The sequence below is a fragment of the Macrotis lagotis genome, chromosome 5 (assembly GCF_037893015.1).
Source record: "Macrotis lagotis isolate mMagLag1 chromosome 5, bilby.v1.9.chrom.fasta, whole genome shotgun sequence".
NCBI classification, from domain to species: Eukaryota; Metazoa; Chordata; class Mammalia; order Peramelemorphia; family Peramelidae; genus Macrotis; species Macrotis lagotis.
Window position 1 is genome coordinate 106,877,054 of NC_133662.1, and position 19,067 is coordinate 106,896,120.

General features: G+C 37.9%; 1 protein-coding gene across 6 annotated transcripts in view; it reads right to left on the minus strand.

Moving 5' to 3' along the window:
- Positions 1 to 18,406, minus strand: part of ATG5 (autophagy related 5) — a 164,283-nt gene extending 145,877 nt beyond the window's left edge. For 2 of the 6 annotated variants that reach the window (XR_012468504.1, XM_074187264.1), the window contains exons 1-3: positions 17,583 to 18,000; positions 10,790 to 10,955; positions 4,954 to 5,081 (exon numbers count right to left, since the gene is read on the minus strand). Coding sequence is in view for 5 of the 6 variants with exons in the window: in XM_074187264.1 (XP_074043365.1) it covers positions 4,954 to 5,081; positions 10,790 to 10,955; positions 17,583 to 17,704 (416 nt within the window). In the remaining variant the exon portion in view is untranslated. Of the gene's footprint in view, positions 1 to 4,953; positions 5,082 to 8,908; positions 8,998 to 10,789; positions 10,956 to 17,582; positions 18,001 to 18,025; positions 18,150 to 18,220 lie in introns of those variants that run through there. The other 4 variants (XM_074187266.1, XM_074187263.1, XM_074187265.1 and 1 more) reach the window with 4 other exon arrangements.
- Positions 18,407 to 19,067: the final 661 nt, after the last annotated feature.

Consider the following 19,067-nt stretch of genomic DNA (forward strand, 5'->3'; position numbering starts at 1 on the left):
GATAATTTTAAATATTTTATTTACAACTATGATATATTTATTTATGTTTTTATATACAAATTATTATAAAATCCATCAGTCTTAACTTTTTCCAACTCTTATTTCCCACTACTCTTGTCTTTTCACCTTAGACTTTTATTTCTTTTATTTCCTCCTAAACTACTAATTCATTAAAGAAAAAAAAAGCATGCAAAAAATGCCAGGCTTTATCCAACAAAACACTGCTCTTTGTATCACTGATTAACCACTACAAACTAGTTACTACTGTTATACCCATCATCATATTTTTAGGGAACAAATTGCCAATAGTATTTTTTTTTCCTATTTCCCATCTTCAACCTCTATACTTCAAGATATTTTTTACTAAAAACTTATTTCATCTATGATACTTGTAATCAGGGACCAAGAGTCATTCTAGGTCAAATCCAATACTTTGAAGTATTTCATCTCTGACACAAGTTTTTAACCTCAAGGTAAAAGCCCATTTCCTTTAATAACAAATTCATGGTTTGTAGATATGTAATGTATGTAAATCTTTTGCAAACTATTTCTTTTACTACATTTTGAATGAATTAATTCTATAAAATTACTAGCTTCTTTGCAATATAATACAAAACAAAAAAGTATTTATTAAGCCTAACAGTAGCTTCCTTTTATTTGTCCCTATCTCTCTCTTGCTGGAACATTTGAATGGCACAGGAGATAAGAGTGTTAGTAGTTTTGGAGTCAGGAAGACTCATCTTCCTGAATTTAAATCTGGTTTCAGATACACTAACTAGCTGTGTGACCTAGGTAAGTCACTTTAGCCTGTTTGCCTTAGTTTCCTAATCTATAAAATGAGCTGGAAAAGGAAATGACAAACCATTCCAATATCTTTGCAAAGAAAACCCCAAATGGGGTCAAAAAGAGTTGGACATGATTGAAAAAGACCAAACATCACTATCTTAAGCTATAATTTTTTGGCAAAACAAAAAAGTGAAAAATACCTTTCTCTTTGTTTTGGACTGTTCCTATCTTTATGTCTCTATTTCTCTCTAAAATGAAGTCTGAAGAATTTTCTGGGCTACTTTGAGATCCATGGTTACACAGTCTGAATTATTCTCTCTGCAAAAGTTAAAACATTGTGACCACTTCTCTTCACCTGAATTCTCTCTACTCTCCCAGCTTTCTTGATGCTATTATTCCCTCATAGTTCTATTCCTATCACTCTTGTTTGCTTCTTCTCAGCTAGATCAAATCTATATCCCAGCCCCTAACCATGAATAGTACCCAAGGCACAATCCTGGGTCCATTTCTCTTTTCTTTCTTGATTATCTGTTAGCTGTCACAGACTCCACTTCTATGAGATAACTCCCAGTTCTACATATCTGGTCCCAATCACCACCTGAAGCTCCAATCCACTGGCTACCAAATAATGATTCACAGGCCTCTTAGAATGTGGGGCAGCTAGGTGGCGCAGTGTATAGAGCACTGGCCCTGGAGTCAGGAGTACCTGAGTTCAAATCCAACCTCAGACACTTAATAATTACCTAGCTGTGTGCCTTGGGCAAGCCACTTAACCCCATTGCCTAGCCAAAAAAAAAAAAAATAAATAAAAAAAAAAATAAAAAAATCCAATAAAATCAACACATGCAAAACAAAACTTAACTTCACATCCTGGCTACCCTCCCCCCAAACCTCACTTCTTCAACCTTCCTTTTTTTCTATTGGAAGAATAACTATTCTTCAAGTCATTCAGGTTCATTTTTATTTTCTTGTTCTTGATCCCACATAAAATCAATCAGATGCCAATTCTTTTCAATTTTACCTTCATAACACCTCTCATATGCATCTCCTTTTTTCCATTTAGACAGCTAATACTGTAGTTCAAGTTTTCATAGTATCTTCTCAGATTATTATAGTAGCCTCTTAATTAAACTCCAAGCTTTCAGTATCTCCTCTAATTCATCCTCCAAACTAATGTCCAAAAATTCTTCCTAAAGAAATCTGACCATTCTTTGCTCAAGAATTTTGGTGACTCCCTATTTTCTTTTAAGATTTTTTTTATTTAAGGAAATGGGGTTAAGTGACTTTTCTAAGGTCACACAGCTAGGCAATTATTAAGTATCTGGGGCCACATTTGAACTCCAGTCCTCCTGACTCCAGGGCCAGTGCTCTATCCACTGCACCACCAAGAAGCTGCCCTCTAGGATAAATTACAAATTCCTCAGTTTGGCATTTTAAAAAATCTTCATAATCTAGTTTTAAATTCACTTTCTAGGCTTAATTATACATTTTCTATCTTTTCTCAATTTTCAATTTCCCACTCTTAAACTGTCACTGAGCAGCAGCTCTATGCCTATATCTCATTTTATCATATTTACATTTAACTTCTCTAACTTTCTATAGCTTCTTCATATCTTTCTTAAAGTATATGGATCAAATTGCACATAAGTGCAATAAGGGAACATAAGTGACATAAATGAACCACCTTTTATGCAAAAGTAAGTTCAGGTTTGTTTCTTTTTTGTGATAGATAAAGGTTATCACATTATGGTTTGTATTGTTATTCCCTATGACCATTACCAATGTACTTTCTCTTTAAAAAAAACACTGATATTTTAAAAGTAAGATTCAAATTCTCTCCCTCCATTTCCACCTTCCCCAACTGAGACAGCAAAAAGTACAAAATCCTGTTTTGTACATAAGCAAAATTTGGCATTGGTAGTCCATCACTGTGTTCATCAGAGTTTGCAAGTTTTTCAAAGTTGTTTGCTTTAAAATATTATTATTAATACATAAATTATTCTCCTGGTTTTGTTCACTTTCTTCTGAGTCAGTTCACATAAGTCTCAAATTTCTCTGAAACATTCCCCTTCAGCATTTCTTACAGCACAATAATATTCCATCACAATCATATATGACAATTTTGTTTAGTCATTTCCCAATTTAAAGACACTCCTGTTTTCAGTCCTGTGCTACCATAAAAGAGCTGCTTTTAACATTTTTGCACATATGTTCCTCTTTTCCTCTTTCTTTGCTTTAAGGTATAGACCCAGCAATAGGTAGTTGTTATGGTCATTATACTGTATCATTGGGTCAAAGGGTATGTATATTTTGTTACCTTTTTGGATGGAGTTCCAAATTGTTTTCCAGAATAGCTAGACAAGTTCATAGCTACACCAAACAGTGTATTAATGTGACTGTTTTTCCACAGCCCTTCAGCATTTCTCCTTTTTCCTTTCTTATCAACTTTAACAATCTGATGGATTTGTGAAACCTCAAGAGTTTTTTTGTTTTTACTTTATGTTTTTGCAAGACAATGGGGTTAAGTGACTTGCCCAAGTTCATACAGCTAGGTAATTATTAAGTGTCTGAGGCCACTGCTCCATCTAGCTGTCCCAAAACTTTGAATTTGAATTTTCTGTAATTATTAGCTATTTAGAGCATTTTTTCCACATGGCTATCGATAAGCTTGTATTTCTTCATCTGAAAACTGTCTATTCTTATGCTTTGATCATTTATCATTTGAGGAATGGCTCTTGTTCTTAATCTACTCTCAAACTTATCTTGGTATTCAGTGAGAAATATTTTTCTTTATTATCTGATTTCTCCCAAACTGTTTTCCAGTTTCCCAACAGTTTTGTTAAACAGCAAGTTCTAGCCTCCAAAGCTGGAATGTCTGGGTTTATCAAAAAGTAGGCTACCATGCTTGTTTGCTTCTGTATTCTGTGTACTTAATATGTTCCACTGACCAATCTCTTAACTAGTATGTGCTGTGTAGTATAGTTTGAGATCTGGTACTTCCAGGCCCTCTTCTTTCTCACTTTTTTTTAATTCCTTTGACATTTTTGACCTTTTGCTCCTCCAGATAAATTGTTATGAATTTTTCTAGCAATACAAAGTAATCCTTTTCTAGTCTGATTGGTATGGCAATGTTTAAGTAAAGTAATTTATATAATTATTATGTTGGTTTGACCTACCCATGAGTGATTAATATTTCTCTGATTAGTTAGTTCTATTTTCCCTGTGTAAAGAATATTTGATTGGTTCATTTAGTTTATCTTGGAAGGTATACTGAAACTCATTTATCTGGTTATATCATAATTGTCTTATTCATTTCCAGTGTTGGAGGAAAGGTCATCCTTTTCTTTACCAAAATAAACTCTTCCTGCATTCAATCACAAGGCCCACTTGCCTATCTAGCCCTATCAATCATCCACTCAAACATTTTTAATCTCATCTTATCAACAACTTTTTACTCTTACATCCTACAAACAGGCTCAAGTCTCCTTTATCTTTAAAATAAAAACTCCATCTTTCAACCTTTTTAACCCTCCTATTCAAAAATAGTATCCAACTGATATCCCTTCTTCAAATGTCAAATTTATAAAAAAGTCTTGTCTACACTTATTGTCTTCACTTTCTCACCATCCATTCATTCCTTGACTCTTTTCAATTTGGATTGTTCTTTTGAAGGTTAATGACCTTCAAACTGCCCAATGAGTAGTCTCTGATTAGCTCTTATTGTCGTTGATTTCTTGGCAGCTTTGACATGGATGATTCCCCCATCCTTCTTGACCATCTTTCTTTTATTTATTTCTATGACCCTGCACTCTATTGGTTCTCCTTACAATTTATCATACCCCCCTTCCTTATGGATGCAAATTAATTTTGATTTTCATTCATTCATTCATTCATTCATTCATTCATTCATTCATTCATTTTTAGTTTTTTTTTCAAGGCAGTGGGGTTAAGTGGCTTGCCCAAGGCCACACAGCTAGGTAATTATTAAGTGTCTGAGGCCAGATTTCAACTCAGGCCCTCCTGACTCCAGGGCCGGTGCTTTATCCACTACGCCACCTAGCCGCCTCCTGGTAACAATCTTTTAAGGAATTTGCTGTGATTACAATTTTTTCCACTGCATTGAATTTTATAAAAATAAAAATACATAATGTAAAATAATTCACTCACCATTTCAGTGGTGTGCCTTCATATTCAAACCATATCTCACTAATGTCTTCTTGTCTCATAACCTTCTGAAAGTGCTTTTTCACTTTGTCAGTAACCAACGTCAAGTAACTTACTCTTGGTAAAAGCAACTGAAAGGAAAATTTTTAGAACTGTATTTTATTTGCTTGATTTTTTTCAAAAGCACTAAACAGGTTTCTGAATAATTAAAAGTAAAATCATTCTACTTTATTTCTTTGTCTAATTTTATCTACAATTTATCTACAATTTTATCTACAATCTACAATTATTATTTTCAGATAATAAAAACTATTGTATTAGCCATTTTAAGGTTTCTAGTAATGAATAAAATTTGTACTTTGGACAAGTACACTACAGAAATTATTTATTGAAAATACTTGTGCAACATTTAATGCAGGTAGAAGTAGGCAGGGTTCAACTTACTAATATAAAAACCAAAAAATTCAATCAATAAGTATTTAAGCTATTTTTATGTGCCACAAGACACACTGATCTGAATCAGTAACATTTCTTAAAACTATTTCCCCCCAAATAAGATAAATATATATAATTTATCTAGTATCAAATGATTTTAAACAGATCTTCCACCAAAATGTACTGAAATTTAAGATGATTTACTTAAGTTAAATAAAATTAACTGAATGGAAACAATACTGTTCTGATGTTTACCAAGTGATGTCAATAAGTCAATAACATTTATCATATATTCATATGATGTCATACGGAAGACACAAAGAGATAGTGTTTATGAATTAAAATATAACTGAGCATATAAAATAAATATCAAAAAAGGAAAAGATTAAGGAAGAGAGAAGTATGTTGAAGCTAATAAATTGCATAAGCAATAGTTATGGATTCATTTGAGAATTAACAAAAATGAAAACAATGTTTTAAAAAATTATCCTAGGGGCGGCTAGGTGGCACAGTAGATAGAGCACCGGCCCTGGAGTCAAGAGTGCCTGGGTTCAAATCTGGCCTCAGCCACTTAATAATTACCTGTGTGGCCTTGGACAAGCCACTTAACCGCATTTGCCTTGCAAAAAAAAAATCTAAAAAAAAATTTATCCTAGCAATTGTGAGCAGAGCAGATTCAAAGGAAAAGACAGAAGAGTTCTAAAACAGTTTGGGCAACAAAAGTAGATGATATAATCAACTCAATTACCTTAATGAAAACTGAGAAAGGAAGGGCAGAGTTTTTGATAACTAGGATCAGGGGAAAAGAGATGAATTAAAGTCATAGATGAAGGTCTTGTTACTGTCTTAGGCTACATGGCATTCCATTTACAGTTTGCCATAATTAACTACTAGCAACTAATGATTCCATTCTTCTTAAGAAACTCTACAAGTCTAGTCTTTAGTGGGGTCCACTGGGAAATGTTAGGGAAAATCTTTAATATAAACATTTAAGGTTGCTGCATAAGATAAAAACTTTAGCAGAGATAATGTGAAAGAACAGAAGGTACTTCCCTTTTCTCCTTTTTCAGAAATATATATATATTTATAAATATTATAATATATAGAATATATTTTTTTGCCATCTGTTTTCTTTTTTGCTATGCAATGTAATCCTTTGCTGCAATCACTTGGTTTTACACAACTTGACACTGAGTTCATAGGACTTTGTCACACTGTTAATTCTTCATCATGAAAACTACAGGTCTCATTAAATAATAAGCATACCTTTGACAAATAGCCCATTTTTTCCCCAAATTCTAGCCAATTATAGCCTACATGTTTTCTTTTGTTTTGTTTTTAATGAAATATTTCCAAGACTTTGTTTTTTCTATCATACTTCTCCTCCCATTCCCAAAGAAAACAAAAAAATAATCAAGCAAAATAAATTCCCACATTGGCCATATCCCAAAATGGATCTTGTTCATCATATTTAATTCAAAATGTATTTATCAGGAGATGGATAACATTCTTCATCATTGTTCCTCAGCAATCATGTTTGATCATTGTTGAAAATTATCAATACCCTTTCAGTATTTCTGCCTTATAAGGGAAAAAGAGATTATAGTTTTTGGAAATACTGTCTCAAAAGCATTGCCCAATGGAAAATTAATACTAAGGAGAGACTATTTAAAGCACTATAAAGTGTTTAACATTAATTATTCAAAAAAGTAGCCTTTTCCCTCACTATATTTGTTCTCTCATCATTCTCTCAATCAGTCCCTTAAAACTTGAAAATATGTCTCACTACCATCTCAAGAGACTGAGATGCTAAATTTAATACCCTTTTCTCAGTTCTCATCTTCTACCAATCCTCAGTGCTTAACACTGTAGAACACTGCTACCTTCTTGAAACTGTCTTTCCTCAGTTTCTATGAAACTCTTTCAACTATTTTTTCTTTCCTCAGCTTCCATGAAACTGATTCAAACTTTTTTTCGCCACTGATTTATGTTCTTTCCTATACATGTAGATGTACCCCAAAATTCTACCATTATCCCTCCTTCTCCACTCATACCAAATCTGCCCCTTCCTTGGTCATCTCATTCACTTCTGCAGCTTCATAGCCTCAGGGGAGATGATATAGTGAATGAACACTTATTAAGTATGTTATATTAGAGACTCCTTCTGTGTTTGCTTTGGCCTTGAAAAAATTTTCTTTTGCAAGGCAATGAGATTAAATGGCTTGCCCAAGATCACACAGCTAGGTATTTATTAAGTATCTGAGGCCAGATTTGAACTCAGGTACTCCTGACTCCAGGGCCAGTGCTCTATCCAATGTGCCACCTAGCCACCTTGCTTTGACACTGAAAGACAAAGACATTCCAATTCTCAAATTCTGTGTTACTACCAAAGCCATATATCCAGTCTAAATCTGTACATACAATCCTGATTTCTGCCATGATATCCACTCTCACATTTCAATTGCCTATTGAGACATTTTCACCTGGATGTTCTAATGGAATATCAAACTGAGAATGCAAAAATGTGAATCAATTCCCTGTCCCATAAAATCTATCTCTCCTCCCAAATTTCTCTTTTCTGTTGATGGTAACATTAATCAATCTAGTTAGCTAAGGGGCATCAATGGTACCATCAGGAAAGGACTCAAGGGGTGGCTAGGTGGCACAGTGGATAGAGCACAGGCCCTGGAGTCAGGAGTACCTGGGTTCAAACCCGGCCTCAGACACTTAAAAATTACCTAGCTGTATGGCCTTGGGCAAGCCACTTAACCCCATTGCCTTGCAAAAAACCTTAAAAAAAAAAAAAGGAAAGGACTCATGTAGGAGGTAGAACTTAAGCTCAACTAGGGATTCTAAAAGACAGAGAGAGGGGTAAGTTATGAGTAAACTCCTGTTGTGAAGAATAAACTGTGCAAAGATATAAAGAGGGCATATGTGATACTGAGAAAAGGATACGAGTTAGGCTAGACTAAAGAATGGGTAACAAAGAACAAATATAATTCTAAAAAGGCTGGCTGGAGTCCAGTTCCCAGATGGCTGATAGTGGCAAAGTATAGTTGCAGTTTACCATTGCTCAGATCAAATCCAAGGTCAAGAACTTGAAGAGTTTAGACCAAAAGGAAAACAAGAACAATTAGACTTTGCTCTAGCTCAAAATATTTTGGGAACACTGAAACCTTGCAGGTTCCCAGCCTGTGCTGTATGCAAGAGTCAGGAATAACATAACATTCACCCCAAGAAAGCTACAGATCTGACCTTTCCTCGAGAAATATACATGACCCTGTCCCTAAGCTAAAATCAGGAAGGGGGCTGGCCTAAAGAAACATTTTAAAAAGAATCCCACCATAAAAAGTCATTATGGTGAAAGGAATGCTTAAGATATAAATCCAGAACAGAATGCCTGAAAAAAATATGTACAAAACCTTAAAAAAAAAAATCTTGGGCACAGGTTCAACTAGAACTCCTGGATGAACTAAAGAAGGTTTTAGCTTTTTCTTCGATCAATATTGCTATTAAATGTTACCTTAAATTGCCTTGGAAGAGGGAGAGATGTCTAGGGGCACTGGAAGTTGAGGTGGGCAGAGACTATGCCAATTTGGACATTTCTTTTTGTAGTCTAAAAATAAAAATATTTTCATAAATTAAATAAGAATTCTGGAGGGGAAAAAATGGAAAACAAATGAGAGCTACAGAAGAAATCATTAGAAAGGTAATTAACAGCTTTGCCCAAGCAATAAACTCCCTGAAAATTAGAACTGACCAAATAGTTAATGACTCCATAAGACAAAAAGACATATTAAAAGAAAGTCAAAAGACTGAAAAAAAAAACTGAAGAAAAGGTTATCTCATAGTAAAAACAATTGAACTGGGAAAAAAAAAGATCTAGGAGAAAAAGAATTAACAATCATTGGCTTCCTGAAAGCCATGACCAAAAAGAACATAAATGTTGTATTTCAAGAAATCTTAAAAGAAAATTCCTCAGATAAGAATCTACCAATCACTGCCTGAAACTCACTACATGAAAAGTCCTAGGAATATTATAATAAAAATCCAGAGCTTCTAGATCAAAGAAATAACAGCATAAGTAGCCAGAGAGAAAGAATTCAAGTACCCAGGAGTCACAGTTAGGTTCACTCACACACAATTTAACTAACATCCACCACTACAAAGGAGCAGAGTTTTTCCAAACATGATATTCCAGATGCAAAGGATTACTGTCTTTCAGTCAATAATATAACTCAGAAAAATAAATAATTTACAAGTCTAGGAACTCATAAAGATAACTAAATAAAATAACAAAAGTAATTCCAATTCGGTCATAATTCAAAATATTTTTAGTTGGTTTCTTTCTTTAAGAAAGAAATTGGGCATAAACTTCTCATAGCTATGGGTAGAAGTACTTAACCAAAGGACAGAATAATTACAAACAATAAAACAGCCAGCTGATTACATGAGACTTCTGCAAAAATAAAATAAATACCCTTAAAATAATAAGGAAAGCAGTTGAAAGACGATTTGTACCATTTTTCTCAGAGGATAGGACAACCAAGATACATAAACAATTAGCTATATAAATAGTCAGCAGATAGATAAATTTGCAAAAGAAACTCCACAACAGATAAATGATGAAAAGAGATTTTCCCCCAAAAGAACTGCAAACCATTAACAACCATAAAGAATAATGTTTCAAAATACTAATAAGAGAAATTAAAATTAAAACAAACCTAAGGTTTTACTTTTTTATGCCCTGAAAACTGACAGAAATGACAACAGGTAACAATAATCAATACTGGACGACTTGAGGGAAAACAGGACACCAGTAAATTATTGGGGAAAGGAAAAGGAATAGAAAGGTAGGGAGAGAGGGAAGGGCATGTATTTTTTCTTCTATTTGTTACCTGGGATAGTTTTCTGGTAGGGAGAAGGAGAAGGAGAAACTAGACTTATGTCAAAAAAAAGAAAAGACATCAATAAAAACTTACTTTTAAAAATACACTGATGACTAATAGGAAACTTTTTCAAACCTAGAGAGTCAAGGAAACAACTTGAATAGTTTTAGTTAAAATTAAGTGATTACTGTTAGAGATTTTTTTTGTTCTATATTTCAATACAAAACTTTTTCTTTGATCAATATTGCTATTAAACATTACCTTAAATTGCTTTGGGAGAGGGAGAGATGTCTAGGGGCATTGGAAGTTGGGGTGGGGGAAGGGCAGAGACTGCCAATTTGGACATTTCTTTTTGTAGTCTAGCAAATGCTTAATTTAGAGTTTTATGGTAATAAAAAAGTGTTTCTGGCAGAGTTAAGCCTAAAATTCAGAATACAATGTGTGTGAATATTTGTGTGTGTGTATGTGTGTGTGAGAGAGAGAGAGAGAGATGTCAGTAGCACTAACAAACTTACATAATAAGGTTCTGCTTCTCTTTCGGTTATCTCATCCTGATAGAGTGTAAAACAGGTTGGTATTCGTCCAAACCACACATCTCGGAGTACATCTTTGTCATCTGTCATTCTTCCAGTGGATAAGGCAGCACATATAGACTGAAGTTTTTCTTTGACCAAAGATATGCTGAAAACAGTAAAGAGAGTAAATGAGTCAAATCCCTACAAGATATATAAAAGTACCAAGTAGTAAAAACATACTTAAAATAGAAATTGGAAGAATATTAATAGCAATTGAGGAAATTTTGAAATAATTTATTTTACATTCCTTTAGAGACAAGAGAGATGAGAGAATTGGGTTATCTCAGTTTACAAATTATTTATACAGGCTAATAGGCAAAACTGAACTGAATATCAAACAAAATGACTTATCAAATCATTAAAATCAAATTGGTTATTGATTTAAAAGAAGTAGTAGTGGAATCCAGAGATGGAACTATGGAGTCTGAATGCAAACCAAAGCTTACTATTTTCAATTTTTAAAATTAGTTTTATGTTTTTTCCCTCTCGTGTCTTTTCTTTTTTTTCTGATTTTTCTTTCATATGATTGATATGGAAATATATTTAATTCTTTACATGTATTTGGACAAATAAATTTTTAAAAAGTAACAGCAGTGAAAGTATAAAAAAAGACAAATTATAATAAGGTAAAAGGAGGGGAAAATATGGGTCTAAACTTGTCGAAACATTCATTCCTCCTCACAAGAGTGTTTTGAGATTTAATTCACTAGCATATTCTAGCTCCACCACATGAACAGGTTCAAAAGATTAGCAGAAGTACCAGTGAGTCATGGAATACAACTGAAGCAGTGATAGTACTAGAATTAGGTAACCAATGCTATCTCTCCAAGGTTTCCATTGACCTCTTTTCTTTTAAATTAATGCCCCCTTATAACTGCTAAATCCAATAATCTTTTTTCAGGGGAAAGGAAGGAACAAACATTTTCTATGTTTATGTCAGGCATTCTGCTAGCACTTGACAAACATCTTTGATCCTTATAACGACCCTGAGTGGTAGGTGCCATTATCATCACTATTGTGGCAGTAGTGTAGGAAATTTGAGGCAGACAGAAGTTAAGTGACTTGTCCAGTGTCTGAGACTGAATTTGAACTGGGGTCTTCCTGAATCTAGGGCTGCCCTCTAGTCACTGCACCACTTAGCTACCTCCAGTTCCCACTTATGTATTGTCCTCCCCCATCAGAGTAAGTGTTTTGTTCTTTTTTTTCCTTATATTGTATTTACACTTAACACATTGCCCTATAGTCAGAAAATGTGCTCTCTCTCTCTCTCTCTCTCTGCTGTGTTTCATTGGGGAAAAAGAGAGACCATTTGTTTAAAGCTCCCTCTTCTCCCCTCCCTCTTACTTCATTTCACTCAAATGCCTCCTGGCATTATTTCCCCTCGCCTGTCTCATATGAAAAGGAGTTCCTTTTCATGGCCAACTGAACCTTCTATGGGAACAAATGATCCTATTCCACGACCATGCCCATCCACCATGCCTTCCACCTTTTCATCTCCATGAAAACACAGTCCAAAATTAAATGTGTCCACTTCCATTCTTCTCTTAACTTTTGCTGTCCAATTTCTCACTTCATTCAACTGAAAATTTGCTCTCCAAAATGCCTAATGAACTCTCAGTGGCCAAATTTAATGATCCTTTTTTCAGTACTCTTCCTTCTTGACCTTTTTGCAGTCTTTGATACTGTCAACCACCCTCCTCTTCTCATGGTTCCAGGGCACAGAGGAGACTGGAGCACAGGCCAGGAGAGCAGTCAGTCTCTCATAAGACCTTGGAGGAAATGAGATTGCTATGGGGGAGGGGGTCCCTGAAAACAGACACTATTAACTCCTAGTTCTCTTCAAATCACTGTCTCCTTTTTTAGCCAAGTCACCTCCAGTCATTGTGGGTATCCTTCGAGATTCTTTCCTAGGCTCTCTTTTCTCCCTCTATACTCTTTCACTTGATGAGCTCATCAGCTCAGCTCCCAGGGTTTCAGTTTTCATCCTTATGCAGATGACTCTCAGATTTACTAGTCCAACTCAACTTTTCTCCCAATGCTAATCTCAAATATTAAGCATATTGATGATTATCTTAAATATAATCAAAATTTAACTCATCGTATCCTCCCCCCACTCTCTTTCCTCTTCCTACCTCCCTATTATTGGTATGAATAGTACTTGACTTAACCCCATTGCCTTGAAAAATCTAAAAGACAAAACAAAAAAAAGAATAGTACTTGAGAAGGCATAGAAGGAACTTCAAGATATATTAAAAAGATGGAGTTAATGGATGAGAAAGGGAAAAGAGAGGTAGAATGGGTTATTTCACATGAACAGGCAAGAAAAAGCTTTTCCAATAGAGTGGAAGAGGGGGAAGGTGAAGGTGAGTGACTGAGTCTTCACTCTCCTTAGAAGTGGCTCAGAGGGGCAGCTAGGTGGCGCAGTGGATAGAGCACTGGCCCTAAATCTGGCCTCAGACATTTAATAATTACCTAGCTGTGTGGCCTTGGGCAAGTCACTTAACCTCATTTGCCTTGCAAAAACATAAAAAAAAAATAGAGGAAGTGGCTCAGAGAGTAAATAACATATGTACTCAATTATGTATAGAAAAATATCTTACCCTAGAGGAAAAAAGGAAAGAGATGGAAGAAAGAGGATGGAGGGAGGGAGCGATAGAAGAGTAAGGTAAGTGATAGAAGAGAGGGAAGATCATGGGAGAGGATAGTCAGAATCAACACACTTTTGAGGAGTGACAGGGTCAAAGGAGAGAGAGAATAGAATAAATGGGGATGGGGGGACTAGGATGGAGGGAAATTCAACTAGCAATAACAACTGTGGGAAAAAATATTGAAACTATTTTTCTGAAGGACTTATGATAAAGGAATGCTATCAGGGCGGCTAGGTGGCATAGTGGGGTGGCTAGGTGGCGTAGTGGATAGAGCACCAGCCCTGGAGTCAGGAGTACCTGAGTTCAAATCTGCCTCAGACACTTAATAATTACCTAGCTATGTGGCCTTGGGCAAGCCACTTAAACCCATTTGCCTTGCAAAATTCTTAAAAAAAAAAAAAGAATGCTATCCATCCCAAAGATAGAGATGATGGTATCTGAATATGGACTAAACACATTTTTTCCCCTTTTCTATTTTTTTGAGGTTTCTCTTTATGTGGGGGGTGGGGATTATGTTTACTTTTACTAAAACATGACTATTGTGAGGAAAAAAAAGAAAAAACTATATTTGCATGAAATTGAAAAAATAGCTCCAGTAATCCAGGACCGACCAGGGGTGCCTGGGTCCCTGGGGGGGGGGGGGGGGGGGGGGGGGGCCTGAGTCCATGGCAGCAATGGTGGTTTCCAGATTTCTCAGCTTGGAAACTCAGCAAGAAAACTGCTGCACCAGAGTAAGAACAGAACCCAGTCCAGCACAGGTCTCAGCACAGCCCCAACTCCAAGGAATCAGGAGCAAGCCTGGGGAGCCACTAGCAGCTGTGTCCAGAGCACTAAGCCCACAGACAGTAAGGGGATAAGGGGAAATTGCAGAGGTTTCTTTGTTCTTTGCTGTCCCTGAGGCAGGACTCTTGTTGCTTTGCCCATACTCAGATCCAGGTTGCAGTCTGGGGCCACAGGAGAACAGGGACTCTCCTCACGGTTCCAGGGCAAAGGGGAGACTGGAGCAGAGGCCAGGAGAACAGTCAGTCTCATAAGACCTTGGAGAAAATGAAATGGGGGAGGGGCAGCAAAAAAAGCTGTAAAAATCCTTAAAAGCTTAGAACAGTTCATCCCCCCACTGTGGGAACAGAGTCCCATCTTAACAAAGAGCTAAAATCAAATTATAGGTCGAGAAAATGAGGAAACAACAGAAAAAAAAAAGTCCAACATAGATAATTGCTTTGGTCTTATGGGGGAATCAAAATGCACACTCAGAACATAACGAAGTCAAAGTTTTTATATCCAAAGACTCCAAGAAAAATATGAATTGGTCTCAGGCTATGGAAATGGAAGAGCTCAAAAGATTTTGAAAATCAAGGAAGATAGAGGAAAAATTGGGAAGAGAAATAAGAGCAATGACAGAAAATCATGAAAACCATGTCAGCAGCTTGGTGAAGGAATTACCAAAAAAAAAAAAAAAAAAAAAAGACTGAAGAAAATAACATCTTAAAAAAACCAGTTTGGGTCAAATGGAAAAAGCAGTAGAAAAGGCCAATGAGAAGAATGACTTAAAAAGCAGGATTGGCCAGATGGAAAAGGGAGATACAAAAACTCTCTGAAGAAAGTAATTCCTTCAAAAGTAGAATGAAGCTAAGGGAAGCTGATGATTTTGTGAGAAATCAAGAAATAATAAAAAAAACAAAAGAATAAAAAAATAGAAGAAAATGTAAAATATCTCATTGGAAAAACAACTGATCTGGAAAAGAGGTGCAGGAGAGATAATTTAAAAATTTTTGAACTACCTGAAAATCATGACAAAAAAAAAAGCCTAGACTTCATTTTTCAAGAAATAATCCAGGAAAAACTGCCCTGATATCCTAGAAGCAGAGGGAAAATAGAGATTGAAAGAATTCATCCATCACCTCCTGAAAGAGAACCCCAAATGAAAACTGGCAGAAATATTATAGCCAAATTTCATAACTCTCAAGAAGAAAATATTATAAACAGTCAGAAAGAAACACTTCAATCAAATATTGTGGAGCTACAGTCAGGATAACACAAGATTTAGCAGCATCTACATTAAGGGCTCATAGGACTTGGAATATGATATTCCAGAAGACAAAAGAGCTTGTATTATAACCAAAAATGCAACTACCCAGCAAAATTGAATATACTCTTTCAGGGGAAAAGATGGACATTCAATAAAACAGGGGACTTTAAAATTTTCCTGTTGAAATGACCAGAGCTGAACAGAAAGTTTGATCTTGAAGTATAGGACTCAGGTGAAGCATAAAGAAGATGGATGGGAAGGACTAATTATGAGGGATTTAATAATGCTGAACTGCTTGTTTTCCTGCATGGGAAGATGACACTGATAACTCATATGAACTTTCTCATTAATTAGGAATATATGCATATTATATAGAGAGAGAGATATATAGAGATATATAGAGATATAGACAAAGCACATAAGGGAGATGAATTTGAAGGTATATTTTTGGGAGATAGAAAAAGGAGAAAAAGAATGGGTCAAGTTATTTCACATAAAAAAGGCAAGAAAAAGTTTTTGCAATGGAGTGGAAGAGGGGGAAGGTAAGGGGGAGTGAGTGAGCCTTTACTCTCATCAGAAGGAGCTCAGAGGGGTACTAACACACACACACACACACACACACACAAACACACACACACACACACTCAATTGGATATAGAAATCTATCTTACCCTAGAAGAAAATAGGAGAGGAATGGGGGATGGGGGAGGGGCAGGGGATGTGGAAGAGAGGGAAGAACCTGGAAGAGGATAGTCAGACTTGGCACACTATTGAGGAGGGACAGGGTGAAAGGAAAGAGAGAATAGAATAAATGGGCGTAGGAGGAACAAGGATGGAAGGAAATAGCAATAGCAACTGTGGGGGAAAAAAAAACCAGTGAAGCAATTTCTCTGATGGACTTATGATAAACAGTGCTATCCACTCCTAAGAGCTGATGGTATCCTGCTGAAGCATACTCTTCCCCCCCACACACACTTTATTTTTCTTGGGGTGCCTCTTTTTTGGGGAAGATTATATTTACTTTTACAACATGACTTCTGTAGTAATTTATTAAAAAAAAAAAGTCGACAGCAAAAAAGAATAGCACTTGAAACCTACAGATCATCAGTTCCTCAATCTCCCATATTCAACAAAATGTCAAATACTCTCAATTTTACCTACAATTTTATCCTCTCATATGTGGGTCCAAGCCCTCAAGATCTCATACTTGGATTATTGCCAATAGTCTGCAGGTTCATTTCTAAAATATCTTTGCCCTCTAGTTCATCCTTCACTCACTGATCTTCCTAAAGAACTAAAGATGGGTGTGACCATGATACCCCATATACCAGTGCCTCCCTATCACCTACAAGAAAAAATATAATATCATCTGTTTCACTTTCAAAACCCTTCAAAACTTGGCCCTTTCCTACTATTCCAGTCTTCTTACACTTTAATGTCCTCCACTGATTCTTTGATCTGTTGACAGTGGCCTCCTTTCTCCCAACTTCAAGTATTTTCACTGGCATTCCTCAAGTCTAAAAAAATTCTTCCTCCCCATCTCTTGTCTTTTAGCTTCTTTTAAGTCCCAACCAGAAGAAGAGTGATCCTAAGCAAGTCATTTAACCTATTTTCCTGGGTTGTCTTATCTGTAAAATTCCATCTTTTACAAGATGCCTTCTCAGTCCTTAAGTTTGTTCTCCAAGATTACTATTAATTTATCCTTTATATATGATATTTCTAGGGTGGCTAGAGCACCGGCCTTGGAGTCAGGAGTACCTGGGTTCAAATCGGACCTCAGCACTTAATAATTACCTGGCTGTGTGGCCTTGGAGTCAGGAGTACCTGGGTTCAAATCGGGCCTCAGCACTTAATAATTACCTGGCTGTGTGGCCTTGGGCAAGCCACTTCACCCCATTGCCTTGTTAAAAAAAAACAACTAAAAAAATTTGTGATATTTCCGTGTTAGACTTGTTAACTCCTTCAGAGCAAAGACTGCTTTTTGCCTTTCTTTGTTATCCCAGCACGGAGAAAAGTGCCCCGGAACGAAGCAGGCCCTTAGCATTTGCTAGCTGACCTGAATTTCAGACTTTGTTCTTCTTTAGAAATACCCCAAACTCGCTGTTTAATTAATAGATCAATCGATTCATGCGAAGGCTTGTTCCTATCACCCCAAGTGGAGTGGCGCACAAGTGGCATGGCCACTGGCGAAGGGTCCTGCCCGGGGCTGCGTGTTCTGCGGTGGGCTGCATGAAGTCTCCACCTCTGCGGGGGGTGCCTGGTGGGCACACGCGCCCTGTGTGGTCCTCCTGACCCTGGCCTTCACGCCTGTCTGGGGGGCCGCCCGGCACCCAAGGGGCCTCGGGGCAGAGCCGCCATCAAGAATCACCAGAGGAACCGAGTCCGGGGGCCCCCCCGAGTGCTAAAGAACTGGGGGGTTAAGGGGTGCATTTCCTCTCCCTCTAGGGCCACATCCAGAACCCCGGGGCCTGGGAGCCCCCGCCCCAGCCGGGCACAAACCTGCGGGGGGAGGGGCCCGGCGCTGCCACGCCCTCGGGGAGGGCGCCCCCCACCTGCCCCTCTCCTCCCCTCGGTTTCCGGCGGCGGGGGCGCCGCTTCCCCTCCCCCCCCCGCGCCCAGGACTCCGGTCGGGTCGGAAGAGGAAGCCCCGCGGTGGGGGAGGGGTGCCAAGGGGCAGGGAGCAGGGACGGTTACCTGAGACCCTGCCCGGCTCGGGCTCGCGCAGCCGCAAAAGACGCCGGCACGGGGGTGGGGTCGGAGGACCACCCCGGCGGGGGGCCACTTCCGTACTTGCGTTCTCCCGGAAACTGCGAGCTTCCCCCCCCGGCAAGGCTACGGCCCGGAGCCCTCCGGCCCCACACTGCGGCGCCAGTCCGCGGCGGCGCGGGCGGATGACGTCACGGGTCACGCGGCTCGCGCGCCGGAGGGGGCGGGGCGAGAAGGGGCGCGAGCCGGACCCCAGGGCCCCTACGCCGCGCGCGGAACCCCGGAGCCCCGAGTTAGGAAGCCCCCACGTGCGCTGGGGAAACAGGAAAGGATCCGGTGGAGGAGGTGGGGGCGGGTGTACGGGCGAGCTCGTGCGAGCCGCTGCGCTGTGGCCGCGAGTGTGTGGCACGCAGCCGGGCGGCCGAGGGGGTCAGCGCGCGGCACGCAACGCGAACCCCGAGGGGGGGTGCAGCCGCCGCGTGGGCCTTTTCGGGCCTTGACAAAAAAGACTGCGGTGCTTTGCACTTCTTTCTCCACTTCATTTTACGGGTGAGGAAACTGAGGCAAACAGGATGAAGGGACTCCTTAGTAAGTGTCTGAGGTCAAAGCTGAACCCAGGACGATGAGTTTTCCCGCCTGGGAAAATAGATAGATAGATAGATATACACATACATGTAAACTATATATGAATTTTTATATACATATATGATTAAGGCTCTATTTAAAGTGAGGTGTATATATATTCATGTGCAAATGATATATTTAAAGAGATTGGACACATACTTAGAATATATGTATATGTTTATGTATATTTAGAATACACATGTATATTTAG